The sequence below is a fragment of the Rana temporaria genome, chromosome 3, assembly GCF_905171775.1.
Source record: "Rana temporaria chromosome 3, aRanTem1.1, whole genome shotgun sequence".
NCBI classification, from domain to species: domain Eukaryota; kingdom Metazoa; phylum Chordata; class Amphibia; order Anura; family Ranidae; genus Rana; species Rana temporaria.
In genome coordinates this window covers 368490624-368515345 of record NC_053491.1, presented here as the reverse complement: position 1 = coordinate 368515345, position 24722 = coordinate 368490624, and the positions used below count along the sequence as shown (strand labels likewise).

Here is a 24722-nt window from a genome sequence, read left to right as displayed (position 1 = left end):
TCGTTTCCCGCTCCGAGTTTGAATACTGCGCCGACATATACAGAGCGCAGTACACTCGTGTATTGTCGGCAATGCTCGGCTACCCGCGCTGATGTCCTGTACGTCCAGGACGTGAGCGCGGAAGGAGCCGAGACTGCCCGACTATACCCAAGTGTACTGCGCAGTATTCAAAACTCGGCGCGGGAAAGCGGGTATCGGCGTATACCGCGCACCCACGATTTTGCCCTGATTTTCATGGCAAAAAAGTGCGCGGTATACGCCGATAAATACGGTAGTTACTCGGAAAAGTAACTGAGATTTTTTATATTCTACAATGCAATTACGTTCTATAACATCTTTAATATCAAAGATGTTTATATTAACTGATTGAATAATAAAAACACTATATAAAGTATTTTAGAACATTTCGTACTGTGTACAATTATTATTTTCATCATCATCACACTCCACCTGCCCAGCAATACTGTACAATATAGATTCAGTGTGCAGTGTGAGTGACACTGCTGCAGTGCACACTGAATCTATATTGTACAGTATTGATGCCTGGGCAGGTGGAGTGTGATGATGATGATGATGATATTAATAATTGTACACAGTATTGCATTTGCTGGGCCTGCCATATACTGTACTGTACACTATACTGTATAACTGCACTACAAAATTCCTTTACAAATAATGCATATTTTAAAATGTTATTACTAATAAGTTATTACTAATAACATTTTAAAATATGCATTATTTGTAAAGGAATTTTGTAGTGCAGTTATACAGTATAGTACAGTACAGTACAGTATATGGCAGGCCCAGCAAATGCAATACTGTGTACATTAATATCACTCAGAGCTATGTAAATATCTCCTCCCCATCACAGCAAATGTCCCACCGCACATTGTCCCCCATCACAGCAAATGTCCCACCGCACATTGTCCCCCATCACAGCAAATGTCCCACCGCACATTGTCCCCCATCACAGCAAATGTCCCACCGCACATTGTCCCCCATCACAGCACATGTCCCACCGCACATTGTCCCCCATCACAGCACATGTCTCACCACACATTGTCCCCCATCACAGCACATGTCCCACGGCACATTGTCCCCCATCAAAGCACGTCTCACCGCACATTGCCATCATGACGCTGTCGCTGTCACTGCGCCCATCACACTGCCGCTGTCACTGCGCCCATCACACTGCTGCTTTTGACCCCCGGGATTATCCCCGGAGTCCGGACCGTTGGTGGTGGAGTGGAGTGGAGCCTCCGCGGCGGCCGGGGGACTGGGAGATGTCGGCGGCTGAGGTGACGGTGGGGAGGTGAGCCAGACTCACTCCCGACCCATCACACTACACTGCTGCGGCGGGCGAGACTTCAGGCGCGTGCATGCGCCAGCATCACGCGTCAGTGCGTCACAACGTCGACACATGACCCAGAGCTGGCCTGTGACCCAATCACAGGCCAGCTCCATCCCGCCCTGCCCCTGACAGAGTCTGCCCGGACTGCCCCCCCGCGCGCGCTCATAGTAACTCGGTAACGCCGCCAATGTAATGGCAACGGCGTTGCCGATGGGGTAATAGTAATCAGGTAGATTACTAGTTACCCCTTGAAGGGCAATCGTTACGTAACGGCGTTTATTTAAACGCCGTTACTTACAACACTGCTGGTTAACAACCCCCTCTGTGTACACTCCTCCCCCTCTGCTACTTAACTGACCAGATCAATATCCCAGGAGTTCTGACTCAAAAGTGTTCCTTTTTTAGTTTTTTTGAGCAGTGTATATATACACACATACATACTCTGCATTCATTGTAGCGTTTATATACAGTGCATTCGATGGTGTACAGTATATAACAGCCCTCAAAAATTCCACTCGCCTGCTCGCATTTTGCAAGTGGATTTTGAGGGCTGGTGAGCATGAGCTGCCTGAGAGCAAGGAGGGGCGAGCACCGCCAGCCGGCGGGTTTTATGGGAGTCCTTCTCACAGCGCTCGGAGGGGGGAGCAGGCGGCCGGATCATCAGAGTGCGAGGAATGTCACTAGCGGCTTTCATTTCTAAAGCAGAGTATTCCCCGCACTCGCTTTCACACACAGCCCCGCCCCCCTGGTCCCAGGACTTTGATAGACACATCACCCGGGACAAGTGACATATATCAAAGTCCCCCGGCCAGGGAGCGGGGCTGTATGTGACTTCAAGTGGCGCGAACACACTGCCTTGGTGCTCTGAGCAACCGGCCAGCAGTCCTCTTCCTCTTCCCCTGCATGATGGAGGCAGCATGATGGACACAGGTAGGTAGCATGATGGACACATGGAGGCAGCATGCTGGACACATGGACGCAGCATGATGGACATGGGCAGGCTGTGTTGGTGGACACGGGCACTTGGGCAGGCTGCGTTGGTGGACAAGGGCAGGCTGCGTTGGTGGACACAGTTTAAGCAGCATTGACGGGCACAGGTGAGGCTGCATTGTTGGGCATGGATAAAGTTGTTAATATTTATTTTTAGAATTTAATTCTGCATAAAACATTTAAGTGTCATTTCATGAGATAATTTATGAGGGCATGTTTAGGGGCGGGCCAGGGTAGGGGTTTGGTGAGGCAACTGGTGGTGGGTGAGTAACCCTTGAGGCCTGGCTAGTAGCTCAGGACTTGAAATTTTGAGCCCTGGTATAATACACTTCAGGCGGTCTCTCTCTCTGCATTTGGTGGTGTACAGTATATAATACATTTCATGCAGTGTATCAACATTTGGTGGTGTCTTTTCTAATACAGTTCACAGTATATAATACAGTGTGTACAGTTTTTAATACACTTCAGGTGGTGCACACAGTATATAATACAGTGCAGCCGGTGTACAGTTTCTAATACAGTGCAGGTGGTGTACACAATATATAATACAGAAAACCACTTTCCCTTGGGATTTGGACTTTACCAGCACTTAAATATGTTTGTAATCTTAATAGAGTAAAAAATATATTTATTGATAATACATGATTAAAACAAATGAAATGGAGTATACATTACAATAGGAACTGATAGTACAAATTGTGCAAAATGATGGTATGCGTAAGATATCCTTTACCCAACGCGTTTCAGAGTCTGTTATAGACACTCCCTCCTCAGGGGTAGGTAAGATATCAAATCTCTACAATATAAGTACAGAAAATCAATACTTGTACATGTATATACATCATTATTAAATATGTTTTCTTTTGCATTTTAGACTTACAGTTGCTACAGTTGAATATATGCACTCCATGTAGATTAAAAACAAAGCACAGTGCAGCCCTTCTCATCCTGCCCTTCTCATCCCCATAAAACAAATGTAGGTTTGGTTATATGTGAGATGGACATCAATATTCCAAACGTCATAGGGAACCTCAAATACTGTAATACAAATATAGTGGTAGGTAGTATATGTGTGGGCAGAAACGAATGCAGCCTGTCTGTGTGTACATATACACTGCGTCAAGATGTGTTGTGACACAAAAAACATACCATGGAATTGGAAGCTCAACAGTAGAAAGACGTTGTCCTCCTGGATGGTGTATAAGAGGGGCGCTACAAGGTTGAAAATATATATGCATAGGTAAGGATACTAACATGCATATATATATATATATATATATATATATATATATATACTTGTGGCAGGAGAGAGAAGAGAAGACTTGAGTTGACTTTGTTTTGTTCGTCAGCACCAATCCCCCCCCGCCCGCTTATCTCGCGGCAGGAGAGAGAAGAGAAGAAAGTACACTTTCGTTACCACAACCCCCCTCCTTATCTCGCGCCAGGAGAGTGGAGGGCCCCCCCCGGTTCTCTGCTCCAGGGGGGGCCTGCCTAAAGCTGTGTAAGGGGCCCCAAAATTTGTGATTGCTGCCCTGCCGACAACCCTTGCTGTTGGTTGTCGAGGCCTGCGGGCGGGGACTTATCGGAAGGAGGCACCCAGATCCCGGCCCCTCACCCTAGGTGAATGAGTATGGGGTACATGGGGGGAACCTCACACAAAAATTTTTTTTAACATTTTTTGGGGTTCCCCTTCAAGATTCTTCATCTTGATCAGACTTCTGGTGCGAATCCTATTCAAATCAATGGGCAACCATAGGGAACCATTGGTTTTAAATAGAGGCAGAGAAACGCGGCTGAAAGCTAGCGCTGCCGCACATGACCCCCATACGCCCAATCACAGGGTGCCGGACACTGAACATGGCGGCGCAGAGCACGGGGGACACTGAAATTAGGAGGTGGCAGCAAGTAGTTAGACACACTGGTGCGAAACTTCGCCCTCCTAAATGTTGCGCCCAGGGCCAATGCCCATTGGCCAGCTTTTATATGAGTCTCTTAGGCCCCGTACACACGAGAGGATATCCGTTGGAAACGGTCCGCCGGACCGGACGTTTTTCCAACTTCATCATTAAAAACGACGTTGCCCACACACCATCGTTTAAAAAAAATGATGAACAAAGCGCGGTGACGTACAACGGCACTCTAAAGGGGAAGTTCTATTCGCCTTTGGGCTGCTTTAGCCGATTCCTTGTTAGTAAAAGACGATTCGCGCTTTTATGTCTGTTACAGCGTGATGAATGTGCTTACTCCATTATGAACGGTAGTTTTACCAGAACGAGCGCTCCCATCTCATAACTTGCTTCTGAGCATGCGCGGGTTTAAAACGTTGTTTTAGCCCACACACGATCATTTTTTACAACCCGAAAAACAACATTTTTTAAAACGACGTTAAAAAATGCAGCATATTCGAATTTTTTTTTTTCGTTTTTCAGAAACTGAAAAACGATCTGCAGCCCACACACACGATCATTTTAAATGACGTTTTTAAAGACGTTTTTTTTCATGCCGAAAAATGATCGTGTGTACGCGGCATTAGATGTGATGGCTGCATTTGTTTTCTTTTTTTAAGCTTTCTTTCTTTTATTTTCACCTGGTGATCTGGCCAGTAGGTCAAGCTGCCCTGCAGTTGTAGCAGTTAGAGGTTTGAGACAAAAGCATTTACCACTGACAGGGTTGCTTACTGTGATCAGATTTTATTTATGTATGTAAAACCTTTATCCCAAAGGGAGCAAAACTGTTGCTTTAACTGCTTATAAAGTGTTAGCTGGAGTTCAGCTTCAATTTGTTAGTGTATTTAAATCTGCTAGTACATCTACCCCCACCCCACTCAGACTGACAATGCTGTCTCTCTTGCTTCTTCATCCAGAAGTGCATTACTGGCCAGGGTCACCAGGTGTAAACTGAGAGAAAAAGTAATTGTGTTAAAGTTTTAGAAGTCTATAGTTACACCAGGAAATCATTGTATATTATTTAGCCTGTAGGAAAGTTATAGAGTCCACATCTATAGTATACCAGGAATAGAGGGGTAGTGGCTGCTAGTACCACAGACTCACACAGACTATTACCTAGTAAAGATGTGTATCAATGGACTTTCTCGGTACTGATAACATGAGTCGATATAATAAAAAATTACATTTATTATACATAAAAGCATGCAATGTTCCGTAGATAAAACAAGGCTAGGACTAACAACCCCACATAGAGATACAGAAGATGTTATTTCAAAACGGAAGGAGCCGTGAGGTATCAGCAGATGTGAGGGTGAGTCCTAGAGGTTCTTCTAGGACTCCCCCTCACACCTGCTGATACCTCACGGCTCCTTCCGATCAAACCAATCTGAGGCTATACTCAAACTCTTTGCACATCTATAGTATACAGTTAAAGGGGTTGTAAAGGTTAGTTTTTTATTTTCTAAATAGGTTCCTTTAAGCTAGTGCATTGTTGGTTCACTTACCTTTTCCTTCGGTTTCCCTTCTAAATGTTTTTTTTTCTTTGTTTTCTTTGCCTGAATTTCTCACTTCATGTTCCTCCTCAGTAAGCTGTTCAGTAAGCTGTTTTAAATGACTTTCCACCGCTTGGGTGATGGTGGAAAGCTTACTGAGAAGAAACAGGAAGTGAGAAATTCAGACAAAGAAAAAAAACATTTAGAAGGCAAATCGAAGGAAAAGGTAAGTGAACCAACAATGCACTAGCTTAAAAGAAGTCCATATATATTTGGACACAGGCACATTTTTAAGGTATTTATCAAAACATATTCAAGCTATAGTAATATAATGGATATGGGCTGTAAGTGCACACTCCCACGTTTAATTTGATGGTATGTACATCCAAATCGGAGGAAATGTTTAGGAATTATAGCTCTTAAGAATAGCCAACCCCCTTTTTCAAGGGGCCAAAAGTAATTAGACAATTGAATCAAAAGCTGTTTTATGGCCAGGTGTGGGCTACTCCATTATTTCTTCATCAATTAAGCAGGTAAAAGGCCTGGAGTTGATTTTAAGTGCGGTATTTGCATTTGGAATCTATTGCTGTAAACTTACATCATACGTTCAAAGAAGCTGTCCATGCAAGTGGAAAATGCCAATGTAAGGCTTCAAAAATTAAAGCAAACCATCAGAGAGATAGCAGCAACATTAGGGGTGACCAAATCAAATCAAATCACAGTTTGGTACATTCTGAAGAAAGAAGAACGCACTGGTGAGCTCAGCAACATAAAAAGGCCTGGACATCCACGGAAGACAACAGTGGTAGATGATCACAGCATCCTCTCCATGGTAAAGAAAAACCCATTCACAACATTAAGACAAGTGAAGGACACTCTCCAGAAGGAGGGCATATCATTGTCAAAATCTACAATCAAGAGAAGACTTCACGAGAGCAAATACAGAGGGTTCACCACAGTGCAAACCATTCATAAGCCTGTAGAATAGAAAAGCCAAATTAGACTTTGCCAAAAAACATCTAAAAAAGCCAGACCAGTTCTGGAAAAGCATTCTTTGGATGGATGAAACTAAGATTAATCTGTACCAGAAAGACGGGAAGAAAAAAAGTGTGGAGAAGGCTTGGAACAGCTTATGATCCAAAGCACACACCTTCATCTGTAAAACATGGTGGAGGCAGTGTGGTGGCATGGGCATTCATGGCTTCCAGTGGCACTGGGTCATTGGTGTTTATTGATGATGTGACAGAGTGTGCGCTTCAATGTACAGATGGACAATGATCCAAAACACCCCGCAAAAGCAACCCCGAAGCTTTTAAAGGAAAATAAGTGGAATATTCCGCAACGGCTGAGTCAATTACCCGATCTCAACCCAATTGAGCATGCATTTCACTTGCTGAAGGCAAAACTAAAGGCAGAAAGACCCACAAACTGAAAAACAACTGAAGACAGCTGCAGTTAGAGCCTGGCAAAGCATCAAGAGGAAACCCAGTCTTTGGTAATGTCCATGGGTTCCATACTTCAGGCAGTCACCACGAATAAAGGATTCTCAACAAAATATTAAAAATAAACATTTTATTTATGATTATATTAATTTGTCAAATTACATTTGAGCCCCTGAAAATGGGGGGACTGTGTATATAACTGGTGTGACGAGGGTCAGGGAAACTGACTGGTGACAGTATGTTAAAAAAATATATATATTATTAATTTTATTCTTTTTTTTTACAATTTGTTTTTACATACAGTGACACACTATGATTGCTTATAACTGTGAATTTTACAGTTTTAAGCAACCATTTTTTTTCTGAATGAAAACTATTTAATGTTTACTATTGTGATTAGCCGTTATTGGCCACAGCTCATCACAGATGAGTTGTGATTGGCACTGTCTCTACCATGTTTTAACTCTTACCAATCACAATAGTAAACAATGGGGGTTATTTATGAAAGGCAAATCCACTTTGCACTACAAGTGCAAACTAGAAGTGCAAAGTTCACTTGAAATTGCACTACAAGTGCAGTCGCTGTAAAGCTGAGGGGTAGATCTGAAATGAGGGGAAGCTCTGCTGATTTTATCATCCAATCATGTGCAAGCTAAAATGCTGTTTTTTATTTTCCTTGCATGCCCCTCTTGGATCTACAGCGACTACACTTCCAAGTGCACTTTCAGTGCAATTTCAATTGCACTTGCAGTACAAAGTGGATTTGTCTTTAATGCAAAAATACGAAGGAAACTTGGACAGCGGCACTCCAAAAATGTTCTTTTAATTGAAATCGATCACAAAATAAACATGCCACAGCAAAAAAAATTGGAACAAAAGCTGACGTTTCGCACTGTAGCACTGGTACCAGCTATGACTAAGCACTGAAGCTACAGTGTAAAACGTTAGCTTTTGTTCCAATTTTTTTGCTGTGGCATGTTTATTTTGTGATCGATTTTAATTAAAAGAACATTTTTTGAGTGCGGCTGTCCAAGTTTCCTTCGTATTTTTGCATCACTATTGCATTGCCGGCACCCATGGTTTGGTTCCAGTGAGGAGGTTCTTTGAAGACTTCTGAGCGGTTATTTTCTCTCTCTACCTTGTCTTGGATTTGCCTTTAGTAAATAACCCCCAATAAATGGTATAAATCAAAGCCATTCATTGTGTACAATTGTCATGTGATCTGCTGTGATTGGTGACAGCAATCACATGGTACCGACAGCGGGCCCGGTACAGTGATCTGGCATCGGCTGCATCTGGTGGACACAGGGGGTGACAGATCACGTTGGAGCGTGACCCATGTGGGTGAGGCTTGTTTCTGGGAAAACGTAATATTACAATAGGCTGGGTGAGAAGGAGTCAATAGAAAACCCTGCAGGACGCTGAATGCAATCCTGGTTGAGTATTTTACTAATACCCCCTTCCAAAGCCACTCTTCTTAAAGCGGTGGTTCACCCACACTAACAACATTTTAGCATTAAATTAGGCATAGTAGCGCGAGCTACAGTATGCCTGTATTGATTTTTTTAGCCCGGTACTCACTGTGCAATCCTGTATAGAAGATTCCGACTCCCCGCGGGGAATGGGCGTTCCTATCAAGAGGGAGGATGATTGATGGCCGGCTATGGCACGTCACGCTCCCCGAAGATAGCCGGAACAGGTCTCGGCTCTTCACGGTGCTATACGGCGCCTGTGCACAGACTATGCGCAGGCGCCGTGAAGCGCCAAGTCCTATTTCGGCTATTTCCGGAGAAGCGTGACGTGCCATAGCCGGCCGTCAATCATCCTCCCTCTTGATAAGATTCCGACTCCCCGCGGGGAATGGGCGTTCCTATCTATACGATTGCACAGTGAATACGGGGCTAAAAAAATCAATACAGGCATACTGTAGCTCGCGCTACTATGCCTAATTTAATGCTATAAAAAAAAAAAATGTTTTATTAGGGTGAACCACCGCTTTAAGGAAGATGATTTATTTGTCACATCACATCACTCGAATTCTTCCTGAACGTGGATTTACAATGCAAAATCCCCGGTCCCACATACCTAACACAGCATGAAGAGGCTCAGTGAAGGCAGCAGCGAAGGTGTAGAGGTGTAGGATCGGATGACTCAGACTATAAAAGGAGATCTGCCCAGCCTCATAATCCAAATATATCCTGACTCTTTTACTAGAGATATTGTCTGGTAAACCGATTTTATTACTGTCATGTATCACTGAATATTGATCATTATCCCTCTCCAGACCCCAAGACTTCTTATTGTATCCAATCTTTGACTTCTGTTCTCTCCTGTCTATACTGGGGTAACACATCCCAACTCTCCAGCCATATGATCTACCAACATCTACCTCCCAGTAATGTTGCCCTGTGGAGAAACTCCTGCTACTCATCACCTGAGCATGATCCCTGAATCTTGCTGGGGTTTCTGGGATATTCTGCTTTGGTGACCCAGATGCAGTTTTTCTGTCATCTGATATTTGTAGCCTGCTATGAGCTGTGTCTGCATCCAGGAAGATTTCTGCAGGTTCCTTTATATAGATCCCTTGATTTACCGCTGTGATTATATCAGATAATGTGTATAATGCGTGTGAGATCTCAGCCACACGCTGATCCTCCCCATCATGGAGGAGTTTATCGTGTCTCTCTCTGTCCTCATTATCTCCATCCTCAGTATCACACAAGTCACCTGTGTCTGATTCCTGTAGGACGGTCAGTGGATCCGTCGTGTTACACAGCTCCTCAATGTGACACATCTTCTTGGACAACTCATCCTTCTTTATTTCCAGCTGTTGGATCAAATCATTAACAGAGCACGAGACCCGCTCTGCCTTCTTAGATATCACAGTCAGGACTCTCTTCTCCAGGTCTTCCAGCTGTCTCCTGAGCTCTCTGAATAGGGCAGTGAACTTCTCAGTGTCCACAGCTGCTTTTTTCTCGACGTCTCTCCGGCATTTCAGCAGACTTTTAATTCTTTTCTCTGTCTCGTCTCTTTTTGTCAGCAGCATTGGTATAGCATTTCTTAGCTTATTCTTTTCAGCATTAGAGGCTTCGTCCAGTGACACCTTACTATGTCCTTTGTGTTCTCCAATTAGACAGCAGGATACACAGACACAGGAAAAGTCCTCGGTGCAGTAATATTTAAAGACTTCTTTGTGAATAGGGCATTTCCTGTTCTGCAGGGAAGTGGTGGGGTCAGATAAGATGTGTTCTGGTGACTTGCTGTGGACTCTTAGGTGGTTATTACACAGAGAAGCTTCACAATGCAGACAGGATTTCACAGCAGGTACTGCAGCGTGAATACAGTAAGTACAGAAGACCTCAGTCGACTCCTCAGGATCTGGCTGAGTAGACAGGAAATTCTCCACTATGTTTCGCAGTTTCATGTTTCTCTGCAGTGCAGGCCGATCCTGGAACTTCTCTCTGCATTCAGGACAAGAATAATCTCCATTCCCCTTCTTGGTGTTCAGCACACGATCGATACAGACCTGGCAGAAGTTATGTCCACATCTCAGTATTACAGGATCTGTATAAATGTTCAGACAGATAGAACATTCCAGCTCTGCTCTTAGATCTGCAGACGCCATTGCTGACAGCAGAAAAGGAAAGTGAAACTTTCCAGCAAAGTAGAAAGAATGTAACTGGGTGTGTCCTATTTCCTTTACAGAGTGACTCGTAACGCATTGGGATTCATGCAGAGGGACACAGATAGACACAGACACAGAATATGGGCTATCACACAGGAAAACACACTAGTCAGCTGTGTAACATCTTCTTATTCTATTTTCTCCTTTTCTTTTATCATATTTTATTAAAGCGGTTGTAAACCCGCATATACATTTTTTTTTTTTAACCCTGCAAGGCAAAATCCATAATGAGCTAGTATGCACCGCATATTAGCTCATTATGAAATACCTCGGAACGAGGTAGGGAACTTACCTGGTCCACGCCGAGCCGAGCGTGTCTTCCGGGTATCGCCGCTCCAGCGCTGTGATTGGCTGGAGCGGCGATGACGTCACGATTTCAATCCGGCATGGGTCGGCGGGGCCGGCCCTTCAGCCGAGGATCCCCCCTGCACATGCGCCGCTGCAATCAGCGGCGCATTGCGAGGGGAATATCTCCTAAACTGTACAGGTTTAGGAGATATTCTTTATACCTACAGGTAAGCCTTATTATAGGCTTACCTGTAGGCAAAAGTAAAAAAAGTGGGTTTACAACCACTTTAACTTTTCAACCTTGAAAGTTCACAATGTACCATACAATATTTCTTACCACAAGAAATTGTACGGCGCTTCAAACTGAATTTTTAGTGTTTACTATTTAGAGTTGCTGTGCTGCATTGTTATAGGGTGACCAGATTTATAACGAATCCCAAAGGTGTACAAGTACACAGTACATACGGCGCTATAAGTGCAGATTCACTTAGTTCTTTGGAACCTTCCTCTATATCTGTAGACCATCCACAGGGTAGGGGAAGGGATGAGGGCAATTGGATGGCTGGATGAGAGAGTAATCGATAGATAGATGGCTGAGCAGGGAAAGGGACCGAGACTGGATACTCCTGAAGAAGATCTGGGTAGGTTCACTTCAATGCAGAAGAAAATGAACAGCAGGGAGCTGAGGTCAGCATCAAATAAAAAATCACTTTATTAAAATAAGCAGCACACTTACATTGAGGTTAGCATGAAACAGCATGAATAGGGAACACCTGAGACCAAGCAGCTGTGATCAGCGTGAGGCTGTAGGCCTCACTGAGCAAACAGAAACCAAGGGCGACAAGGCACCAACCAGCTTAAGGTATGGATAATAGCAGAAGCGTTCTCAGTGACACACGAGAATGACAGCTGTCAAAATGCCTGGTGAATGTCGGGAGAGGGGGGTATGCAGGATTCATTTCCAGGGACTTCACCCTCTTTTTCAAATGCATGGATGGTAAAGGGAAGTGATGGGTTTAAAAAAGCCAAAAGGGAAGGAAAGGGGAGGAGGCTGGCATCCTTGTGTGTGGCTGAGAATGACGCTGCTACTATCCATACCTTGAGCTGGCAGGCACCCTGTCATCCTTAGTTTCGGTTTGCTCAGTGATGCCTACAACCTCACACTGATCACAGCTGCCTGATCTCAGATGTTCCCTATCCATGCTGTCATGCTAACCTCAATGTAAAGCAGCTGGCCATACATTATACAATTTATTTCCTTTGGATTTACCTTCAACTATGTAGTTCAAGGGCCTGCCTGACTACACACAAACTGAAAGGGTTTAGATTTGATGTCATATTATATGGTTTTGGTAAGTTTAAAAGGAAAATTGTACAAAAAAATTGTATAATACATGGATAATACATGCGGGAGCTTCGTTCTAAGGTATGTATTTCATAATGTGCTAGTATGCAATGCATACTAACGCATTATGCTATTGTCTTGCAGGTTTTGTTATTGCTGGTGCCATGCAGGTCTCCTACATACCTGTCAGTGTATCTGTGTGAAGGTACAGGCAGATAAACCTGCAGGAAGAATCAATGAACTACCAGGGTGCTCCACAGCACCGTGGTAGTTTATTGAGAACTACAAGCCAACAGCCGCAAAGGGTGTCAGGGCTTGTAGTTCATTCACACACAGAGCTGTGTGAATAAATGACGTGGGCGTGTGGGTGGAGCTTCTCCCCATACTGCTGTCACAGGGGGAGACGGGATCGGGCAGCGGCTGCAGCATTGGTAACATGTTACATATTCCACCCTAAAAATGGGGGGAACATGTAACACGTTCCCAAAGGTGAACTTGTCCTTTAAGTGTTCATGTTTCCAATAACACATTGGCCACTAATCTCAAAAATATGACCCCCTGCATTACCAGTAAGGTCAGAGAACACTTTCCCCATCAAGGATAAAATCTCCTGGCATTCGCAACCTCTTATCTCCTCTTATCACAGATAGGCATCTCTTGCCTCATATAGTTGTGCTCATAAGTTTACATATCCTGGCAGAATTTATGATTTCTTGGCCATTTTTCAGAGAATATGAATAATAACACAAAAACGTTTCTTTCACTCATGGTCAGAGCCGGTTCACACTGGGGCGACTTGCGATCCGACTTCATGTCGCCTCAAGTCGTGCTGTAGAGAAAAACAATGGAAGTGTATGGGAGCATCCGACTTCAGAAGAGGTTCCTGTACTACTTCAATCCGACTTGTAGGCAATTTGTACCCATTGATTTCAATGGAAGTCGCCTCAGAAGTCGGATCACTGTCTTAACTGAAGCGACTTTCCAGGAAGATAACATACATTTCTCAGGCAAACCACTCCTGCCGCCTCCCTCTCCCAGAGCTGATTGTTGTTTTATTGGCCACTGGAAAGTCTCCTGTCCTGGAGACAACTTCAAGTTGTGTTGTAAATTGCCCCAGATCGCCCTGTGGTTCATGTTCAAGTCGCGTCGGAGTCGCCTCTGAATGTCGCGCTGGAAGTCGTGTCGCCCTAGTGTGAACCGACTCTAAGTGTTTGGCTAAAGCCATTTATTATTAATCAACTTTGTTTACTCTTTAAATCATAATCACAACAGAAACTACCCAAATGACCCTGATCAAAAGTTTACATACCCTGGTGATTTTGGCCTGATAATATGCACACAAGTTGACACAAAGGGGTTTGAATGGCTCTTAAAATGTAACCATCCTCACCTGTGATCGGTTTGCTTGTAATTAGTGTGTGTATATAAAAGGTCAATGAGTTTCTGGACTCCTGACAGACCATTGCATCTTTCATCCAGTGCTGCACTCACGTCTCTGGATTCTGAGCCATGGGGAAAGCAAAAGAATTGTCAAAGGATCTGCGGGACAAGTTAGATGCACTGTATAAAATAGGAAGGGGATCTAAAAAGATATCCAAGAAATTAAGAATTCCAATCAGCAGTTTTCAAATGCTAATCATGAAGTAGAAACTGGACTCTATCTTGGTGGGCGTGGCTTAGCAGCATATGTAGAAGGACGTGTGTGTCTCCAGCTCCACCAGTTATCCGTGCAATACTCTTTCTCCTCAACGAATATGGACCGCAGCTGTACCTAATCCTTCGGTACCAGTACCCGGGAGGCATCCGGATCCTTATCGGACTCTCCACGGCGACTCATGTCTAAAAGGACCAACTATACCAAAGGCCTTGCTGACTGCCACAGCCAAGATGGCGCCTGTCCACACCGCACGGCTAAGGAACAGTACACCCGCTGTGGGGGAAACTTCTGGGGGCACTTTAGAGACGGATGACACGTTCCCCTTGGAGGATGCCGACAGATTATCTCCTGAATGGAACACAGTGAGTACCCCTAATTAAAAAAAAAATGGTGTGGAATTCCCCCCAAAAATCCATACCAGACCCTTTATCTGAGCACGCAACCTGGCAGGCCGCACTAAAAAAGGGGGGGACGAGAGAGCGCCCCCCCTCCTGAACTCCTTTTCCTGCGGCCTGCCAGGTTGTGTGCTCGGATAAAGGGTCTGGTATGTATTTTGGGGGGGGAACTCCACGCCATTTTTTTTTAAATTTGGGGTGGAGTTCCCCCTTAAAATCCATACCAGACCCGATATTTGGGGGGAACCCCATGTCATTTATTTTTATTTGACGCAGGGTTCCCATTAAGATTCATACCAGACCTGAAGGGCCTGGTAATCGAATTTAGGGGGACCCCCACGCATTTATTTTATTTTTTTATCACTGACTTTTCTCTGTATTGCCTGGAGCCGACAATTCATTATAGCCGCGAGTGGTTTGAAATTACTTTTTTTCCTTGTCCAGGGACAATTTTAAGCACGGAAAACATGCGCTACTTTACAGGCATAATATACACCCCCCCGGTATGAAATTCAAAGGAATATTTCACTTTAAGCATTATTAAAATCACTGCTCCCGAAAAAAACTTTTTTTTTGCATTCATACATGTCTCCTGGGGCAGGACCCGGGTCCCCAAACACTTTTTATGACAATAACTTGCATATTAGCCTTTAAAATTAGCACTTTCGATTTCAAACGTTCGAATCCCATAGACTTTAACATGGTTCTAAAGTTCACACAAACTTTTGGTCTGTTCACAGGTTCTGGTGTGAACCGAACAGGGGGGTGTTCGGCTCATCCCTAATGGCAAGATGAATGCAGTATGTTATAAAAAAAATACTGAAGGAACATTTGCATTCATCAGCCAGGAAGCTGCGCATGGGACATACTTGGACATTCCAACATGACAATGATCGAAATCACAAGGCTAAGTCGACCGGTCATTGGCTACAGCAGAATAAAGTGAAGTTTCTAGAGTGGCCATCTCAGTCTCCTGACCTCAATATCATTGAGCCACTCTGGGGACATCTCAAATGTGCAGTTCATGCAAGACAGTCCAAGAATTTACAGGAACTGGAGGCTTTTTGCAAAGAGGAATGGGCAGCTTTACCATCTGAGAAGATAAAGAGCCTCATCCACAAAAGACTTCAAGCTGTCATTGATGTTAAAGGGGGCAATACACGGTATTAAGAACTGGGGTATGTAAACTTTTGATCAGGGTCATTTGGGTAGTGTCTGTTGCTATTATGATTTAAAAAGAGTAAACACAGTCGATTGATAATAAATGGCTTCAGCCAAACACTAACCACGAGTGAAAGAAACATTTTTGTTTTATCATTGAGAGAAAAATGTTCAAGAAATCATAAATTCTGCCAGGGTATGTAAACTTGTGAGCACAACTGTATATGTACACGGTCCCTCGTGCTGACAGCTGGATGTGTCTATAAGAGATAAGAAGTTGCGAATGGCAGGACATTTACCCTTGATGGGGAAAGTGTTCTTTGACCTTACTGGTAAATGCAGGGGTCATATTTTTGAGGTGAACAGCCAATGGATAATTGGTGGTGGAGACATGAAGAACATTTTATAATTCGTTTTGATACCAGATTCTTCACTTTATGATCACAGCAGTAATACACAAGATTATTTGATTTGATTTTATTATTTGTAAAGCCCCAAATACAGTTCATGAACTGCGCCTAAGCAGATCCCACAAGTAACCTTGCCCTAGGGCCTCATTTACCTCTGTATGGTCAGCTCTGCTCCTCACTGACTGGCTGCTAGACCTCCACTGGAGATGGTGGATCTGCCCTAATTATATTAGGAAGACGTCGGGATACCGCATGAGAGATTGAGGCTGCACATGATCAGGAATATATAGAGCTGATGCTTTTTCCTTGGACAATTCCATCGTTACACTTTGTATTATGGGGAAATGAAGTCGCTACCCCAATAAACCCTGGATATACATATATAATAACCCTTTGTTGTGTATCCCCATTTCTACTTGTAATCATATGGGGGATCATGCTTGCCACTGACTGTTCCTCGCTCTTTTGTGGTCCACGCATTTTGCTTGGCTAAACACTGTAATTAACCCTTTACCTTTATTTTTTTCACAATTGTCGCTCTTTTGTTGTTTTATAGCACAAGAAATAAAAACCGCAGAGGTTATCAAATACCACCAAAAGAAAGCTCTATTTGTGGTAAAAAAAAGGCCATCAATTTTGTTTGGGTACAGCGTTGCACGACCGCACAATTGTCAGTTAAAGTGACACAGTGCTGTATCACAAACAATGACCTAGTCATTACGCAGGCAAATCTACTGCGCTGTAAGTGGTTAACCACTTAAGCCCCGGACCAAAATGCAGCTAATGGCCCCGGCCAGGTTTTGCGATTCGGCACTGCGTCGCTTTAACAGACAATTGCGCGGTCGTGCGACGTGGCTCCCAAACAAAATTGATGTCCTTTTTTCCCCACAAATAGAGTTTTCTTTTGGTGGTATTTGATCACCTCTGCGTTTTTTAGTTTTTGCGCTATAAACAAAAATAGAGCAACAATTTTGAAAAAAAAAATTCAATATTTTTTACTTTTTGCTATAATAAATATCCCCCAAAAACATATATAACATTTTTTTTCCCTCAGTTTAGGCCGATATGTATTCTTCTACCTATTTTTGGTAAAAAAAATCGCAATAAGCGTTTATCGATTGGTTTGCGCAAAATTTATAGCGTTTACAAAATAGGGGATAGTTTTATTGCATTTTTATTAGTTTATTTTTATTTTTTTACTACTAATGGCGGCGCTCAGCGATTTTTTTCATGACTGCGACATTATGGCGGACACTTCGGACAATTTTTGGGACCATTGTCATTTTCACAGCAAAAAATGCATTTAAATTGCATTGTTTATTGTGAAAATGACAGTTGCAGTTTGGGAGTTAACCACAGGGGGCGCTGAAGAGTTATGTTTCACCTAGTGTGTGTTTACAACTGTAGGGGGGTGTGGCTGTAGGTCTGACATCGATTGCGTCTCCCTATAAAAGGGATCACACGATCGATGCAGCCGCCACAGTAAAGCACGGGGAAGCCGTGTTTACATACGGCTCTCCCAGTTCTTCAGCTCCGGGGAGCGATCGCGAGGGGGCGGCTAGAAACGAATAGCTGCGCCCTCATCCCGGATTTCTCCCACACGATTTCCGACCGCCGCCTGTACGTGCCATTCTGTGGACGTATATGTACATGCGGCGGTCGTTACGTGGTTAAGGTATGTTTGCATTGATTGATTTATTGTTCAGTGCCTAAACATAGTGCGTTCACAACTACTTTGTGTCATCTGCACAATTTGACCAGACTAAATATTCAGCTTGTCGCTATTAGGTCAGTGCAATGTCCCCAGATTTCAGTTTTGAAAACGTTGTCACCTTGCAGTACATTGTGGGGGAAAATCCAATTCGTCCCTGTACAACTTTCTTTGCACTAATACACAATACAGGGCCCCATAGCCTTAAAGTGACTGTAAAGGTTCATTTTTTTCTTTTAAATAACAAACATGTCATAGTTACCTGCTCTGTGCAAGGGTTTTGCACAGAGCGGCCCCCGATACTCCTTTTCTAGGGTCCCCTGGCAGTGCTCCTGGCTCCTCCTCTTCATTGGGTGCCCCCACAGTGAGACTTTTCCATGGGGCACTCGTGTCCTGCAGCTGCATCCATTGACACAAGGCAGTAAGACTCGACCCCACCCCTGTGTCACTGGAATTGATTGAAAGTAGCGGCAGCAATCAATCTGCCCAATGAGGACCAAGACAGCGGCTGGAGCTGCTGGGCTCATTCTCACCGCTGGAAGGATCAGGTTCAGGTAAGAAAAAGGGGAATTCTGGGGGGCTGCTGCAACCATGAAACTTTACATCTCCTTTAACATGCATTATAACGACTGTGTTTCAACCTACATACGAAATTGATGATCATTAATCGCCTGCTTGGTATAATTGGTTATTCATACCCCTATAATCCTACAAAATCCCTGACATTGTGTAAGTGTTAGAATTTATGCTGGTTTGAAGCCATAAAGTAGTCACACCAAATATTGATCTTAGATTTTTCTTCTGTACGTTCACTTTGCATTTTGTAAATTGATAAATATAAACAATACAATATATATTTTTGAAAGCATTCTTACTTTACAGCATTTCTTCACACCTGTGCACAGTACTGTATTTTTCTGCTTTAATGATTCTTATTTGGTGTGATATGTTATTTCCACACCATGCATCTAAAAATCAAGCGTCTGCAGTATGGGAAGAGACTTATTTGGAGTTGTTTGTTAATGTGTAAGTCAATGGGGTTCAATCTACAACACCTGAACACCGCTTTTCCTAATATAGCACAGCAGGGATGGGGTGATTATTGGTTTCTTTTAACAGATAAACATGTTCAGCCTGAAAAAATGTCTACAGAATGCAAAACAGAAAAAATCAGCATATTATCCTCATTAAAAACAGTTTATTTCTCTCTATACACTCAAGAAATGTTACAACCTGCCACATATAAATATTTACATTCAAGTTTATAGTTTCCGTTTCCAATCAGTGTGCCCCTTGTAGCTGTCAATGTCTCCTCCTTGTGTCTTCTGTGCAATGACAATGTCCAGAACATAAAATACTAAAAATAAAGTATCAAAAATATAGGTTTTTAAATCTTTAAACAAATCTCACATGACTTACTACCCTTCACAGCCACACGTTTCATGCAGGGCTGCAGAGCCCCACTGATGCTGCCCCCTGCTTTTGGCTTTGTGAAAATAATCTTGTTTCGGTAATGAATCTCATTGACAAGCACCATCAGAGATGTGTCATGGATTAGGATTATTATACTGTATAACAGCTGTCTGTATTGTGAAAAGCCGAATCTTTATACAAGGTGTCATCTGTCTGATGTTGCTTCCTTCATACTCAGAACTGTGATCTCTGTTGGGTTTCTATAAAATTGGTGCAATGGTAGCCCAGCGACATAACAAATTACTCGTAAGTTGTTCTTCTAATGTACCTTTATGGCTATCCTGCATAAGAACACTGAAATTTAGTGGAAGAGGTGCTGCATATAAGGCCCACCTCCGCCATCACATGACCATAACTGATGGACACATAAAAGTGTAAAGGAAAACTCCCACTGGTTTCTAGAAGCAGAATTTTTTTTTCTCATGTAGCTGTTACAACCAGTGATGCTCTGTTTTTCACAAATTTTTGTTTTGAGTTTTGCTTTTCTGAAATTGTGTCAAGCTTATTTTATGTGGTTTGTTTGGAAGTAAATCGTGCTTGGCTGAATTCCTAACCTAAATATTACTAGAACTCCATGTAATCAGCCATGTTACTCCTATTTATTCCTAGTTAAAATGGGTTGTCATAAAAAGCTATGCATCTATGGCTGTACATTGAGGCTTCTGGGTGTCAAAATTGCTAAAGTTTGAAGACATAAAATTCCTAATTCCATTTTTTTTTTAAACATACAAAAGTGCTTCAGGACACCGACTTCAGGATTTGCAATTTAAGAAAATAGGTTCTGGTTTGTAGCAAATATTGTTTACAAATGAGCTGCAGTCTGTTGTGTGGCTTTCCATTTCAGATAGAGTTCACTTTAAGAGCTCTTTAGTGATATGTGACCTGAAAGTTGGCCATACACACAAAAAAAAATTCTCTAAACAAAAAAATTTATAAAAATAAACAGATTCCTCAACCTATGCTAAACAACGCAGGTAGGCAAATCTCCCACTGCAGCCATTTTACTCTAAAAACCTGTGCCACCAACGTTCAAAATACCTGAAGTGTTCCCACATCTGACTGAATGCAAGCGATTTTCAGCGATAATTTCTGTCGAGCTCCTTCGCTTTTTCATTTGAATAATATCAGGTAGAAGGGTGCCGGCTGCCACCCTCAGAGTGAAGTTTAGAATCGTATTAAAATTTGCTCCATGTATGGCCAGCCTTAGGCAAAAATTAACTCCAACTGGGAGGCACTCCTTTTTGAGACCAGCCTTAATTTACAAACATTAAGAGCTCATTCACACCATATGTGCATAGGAACTGATGGGAACCAATGGGAAAACTGCACAGGTTGCCCTTGTGCAGACATCAGTTTACTTCCGTTTTCATGCATGCAGACATCAGTTTTTTTGCACGTTGACATGTGTGACATTTATGTGCCCTATTCACACCAATGTTGATTTCATGTCAGTTTTGTTTACATGCAGAAAACCGCATACACGTTGCAGATTCCTGCTCAGAAATGTTTTTCCTGTCTAGAGGGAAAGTCATTTAGGCTTCCATCTGCAGTCCTTTACTACAAAGGTGATGTTAGACATTACCTATGCTGAAGCTGTGTAGGAGTAAATGTATTGCAACTACCAGGGAATCCAGCCTAGTAACACCTACCTCTCGAGCCTATAACACATTTAAGAAGTTTAAGAGTTGGTGATCACATTACTCCCCTTTTACTGCCCACAGGACCACCTACAGCTGCCCAGGGACTACACAAGTCCAAAAGAATCATGGGGCATGTCGTTTCAGGAATTTCAGGAATTATTGGCAGGACATCGAAGCTTCCTCTTGGTGCCCTGGACTTGCAAGATGTCTGGGACTGAAGCGATGATGGCACAGGGATATAAAATAAAGTCAGAAAGACATTGTACTAAAACCTCAATTTTCCTAGTCTGACCTTTACTTTGCAGCAGTTGTGCCAAAAGTCTAAACATGACTTTGATGTCCAGTAGCCACCAGAGTTTGATTCAGTGCCTTCAGTAGTCCGCAATCAGTAACAAACCTGGTCAGACACACTCCTATGCAATACAAGTTTGTGTGAGGACACTTATGGGGGCGGAGTGTAGATATTACTCAACTTTGCCAGCAAATAGCAGGGGGAGAGCAAGAGGCAGCATTTTTCTAAAATAAAAAGTAAATCCTTTTCTTGGAGTAATTTAAGGGACACAGGAATTCAGCCATTATGCGGTTATTCTGTATGCCTACAGGAGGATAGTACACTGGCACACAAAAAGCTGTAAGCATCCCTTATTTTATGGCAAGCAGTATTGAGAGAATGAACATGACCTGTGTCCCTCATTGGGCTGCATGAAAAGGATTTTATGAAGAGTACAACAATCCAATTTTCTTTTTTGTCCACCGACATTCACACAGGAATTAAGATACTGCTTATGAGGTCCAAATTCCATTCGAGGAATGAGCAGAGCGACAACCCCTTATAGTCCCAACAGAAATAGGGGCCATCTGCAATGCCTGAATATGAAACCAGATGAGTCTAAACCCCCTACCAGATAAGGGAACCTGCCAACATGAACAGAAAAAGGGCACAAGGAATCAATAGGATATTCAAAACCTACAACACCAGCAAAAACACTGAGGCATGCTAGGTAGATAAGAGGTTATTCTGGGTTGGTGCACAATTTTTTGCTTGCTAGTGTCCAATCGTCCTGTAAGCCACAGTATAACTTGTCAGTCTCTAAATTCCCGGCACCCTTCAATGTACAAGCAAGAAGGGGCTTAAAAGCATTTCCAAGCAAAATCAGTCATAGATCATAACATGTGGTGCACAAGATGATAAAAATAAGTTCAGAGATTTAAATTAGGCTTTAAATATATTTGGTGATAGTGGTTACCCCAGTTTCTTTTGCCTCCTGTATATTTGTCGTTTGGATTAAGGTGGTTTCACTTCACTTTCATTTTTTGCCAAAACTTGCAATTCGTAGAGATTCATCACAGCTTTTCCATACATGATTTGATGGTGAATGACCCCCATTGTACCTGACACACCGAAATGCAGCACACTAAGGGTCACAGCAGATTTGCTGGACTCACGACAACAGCCATGGAATTAATTTAGTTACTGGACACAAAATTATCCAATCATATTTCAGATTCTTTTTCCCCCACAATGAAGCTCAATCTGGGTGCCGGCCTTCCTATGTCTGCATAGCTGGGATCACAGGAAGGTTAGATTAGGTATTTCAGTTCAGTGAAAGTTTTACAATGAATTCTGAGCGCATGCAGAACATTATTGCTATTATATTGCTGCATTCTACAGATGTTGATGCACCTAATTGAATGTCCAGATTGTAACAAACAACACAGAAAGCAGATCACAATCTGATTGGATGATAATTTGGCAATATTGTGCACCCTTCTGGCAAGATTCGTCTCCTCTTTTATTGACCATCATGTCCCTTCTCTGCCGGCCACTGCTGTTTGGTTTGTAGAAGTTGTCATAGACTGCTGTGAAGCAGGTGGGGCGCCATCTGGCTCTAATTCTCTCGTAAAGATAACAGCATCACCACTGACATTCATAAGGCACTGTGCCTAGAAGAGAGGAGAATGGAACTTTAGATTATTGTGTAAGCAATTTAAAACATTGGCTGGAACAGTTCCCAATAGTGTTCACCCAAAGAGACTCTGTTACTTTGCCCATTTAGGTCTCCAATCAACCCCACCCCCTTCCCCATCCATTCACAAATACTCACCTTGTCTATGTTTCCTTTTATACACACTGGAATGACTCAAATATTGGAAGCATGTGACCACCTCCCTGTTTGCTCATGGACAACAGTTGTCCAAGCTGACAGTTGTCTCTCATATATAAGGTGAGGGGAAATCTATCTATAGAGACATATGTTCTCAGGCAAAGATGAGGTGTCCCCTCATTTCCATAATATCCATATGACTGGCTTTCCACTTTAAAGCTCATTTCCAGGATGCTCTGATATTTTTTTCAACAAAACGTCCTTTTCCCAACCACAAGTCAGATGGTTGGGGAAAGGAAGCCACAAATGAGTATAAACAAATCAACAATACACAAACTAGTAACTAGTGAGTGAGTCAGCAGATGGCATAAAATAAGAATAATTACGGGGGGAAAAACAAAAACAGCAGAAGGAGGGCGCCAGGTAAGTATTAGTAAAAACCAACAGTAATTTTATTAAAATTCACTTCATGGTTTCTTGCAAACAGCATAAAGGGCTGGTGTGGTGTGCAGGGCGGACAGGCAGCTGTCAGGATGGAATGGAGGACAGCAGTAAATCACAAGCTTGGACCCCCTGCAGGGACAGACGAGCTGGGGAGGGGGCGCAACATGTTTCTGAGGCCCCACCTTCATCAGGCTGGCCCGCCCCCCCCGAAAGGGGGGAGATTTTAACTGTTTTTGAACGGTAAATTGAGAACCAGTCAGAGACCAGAGCAAGCCACCCGATCTAGGACCACACTAATGAGCCCGTTGTCAGGTGGCGATTGGGGATAAAGCGTGTGTGGAGGAGGTGGGGCCTCAAACGTGGGGCTTGTCTGAAACAAAAACTAGGCATGTAACTGTACAAACCTGAGCTACCAAAGCCTGATGACGTATAGCCCAGGAGGCACTGACAATCCTGGCAAAATGAGCCATTACCAAAAATGGTGGAATTTGACAACAAGCTTGAGAAATAATCAGACAGATCCATCTAAAATAGTAGATTCGGAAGCTGCATGACCCTTCCTTGGAACTTCAGCAAGCACAAATGGGGAATCTGTCTGACGAATTGCAGCAGGTTCAACTTCAGGTAACACTTTATACCATAAACCACATCCAGGGTGTGAAAAGCCTTGTCCATTAGCGTCTGAGGCTGTCTTTTTTTTAGTTGGAACCAAGAAACCATCTTGGATAAAAAAGAATGGCTGAGGTTGTTAAACCACCTTGTCATGGTGGAGCAGTAGGAACAGTTCCCTTAGAGGAAAGCGAAGCCCATTTAGAAACTTCTCAAACCGAAGTAACAGCAACCAGAAAAATAACCTTCTGACTCAAAGGAATATCCTGGATGGGTGCAAATGGAGATTTCTGAAATACAGAAAGTTGAGGTACCATGGAGTCCACAGAGTCCTAACCAGTGGAATAATGTACGTAATGCCTTGCAGAAAGGCCTACACCAAGGAGTGTGAAGCAATTGGTCTCTGAAAATGTAACGCCAAGGCTGAAAATGTGATCTTTGATCAAGGCAAGTCCCAAATAATTTTCAGACTGAAGAACTGCCAGTAAGCAGACAATTACATAATATTGAGGGTGAAATCCGTGCGCCTCACATCAGGCAACTAAAACTTCCAAGTAATGTTGTAAATCTTTCTAGA

The 24722-nt window shown here is 43.0% G+C and overlaps 2 protein-coding genes across 2 annotated transcripts in view; both read right to left on the bottom strand.

Moving 5' to 3' along the window:
* Window positions 1-9245: 9245 nt before the first annotated feature.
* Window positions 9246-10847, bottom strand: LOC120930501 (E3 ubiquitin-protein ligase TRIM7-like). The gene is made up of 2 exons (XM_040341678.1): window positions 9950-10847; window positions 9246-9817 (listed from the first exon to the last, which is right to left on the bottom strand). The coding sequence occupies exons 1-2, from the start codon at window positions 10845-10847 to the stop codon at window positions 9246-9248; spliced, it is 1470 nt and encodes a 489-aa protein (XP_040197612.1).
* Window positions 10848-19052: 8205 nt separating this feature from the next.
* The window catches only part of C2CD5 (C2 calcium dependent domain containing 5), a 151900-nt gene continuing 146230 nt past the window's right edge, over window positions 19053-24722 (bottom strand). Inside the window, 1 exon segment of the mRNA XM_040345428.1 lies at window positions 19053-22931. Coding sequence (XP_040201362.1) covers window positions 22791-22931 — 141 coding nt within the window. The 3' untranslated portion in view covers window positions 19053-22790.

What these genes read in the sequence shown, in the direction of transcription:
- LOC120930501 (XM_040341678.1), bottom strand. Translation starts at nt 10,847, where the DNA reads ATGGCGTCTGCAGATCTAAGAGCAGAGCTGGAATGTTCTATCTGTCTG. An exon ending in CCTACAGGAATCAGACACAG is followed by an intron (nt 9,818 to 9,949) that starts GTGACTTGTGTG and finishes ATATAATCACAG; the next exon opens with CGGTAAATCAAGGGATCTAT.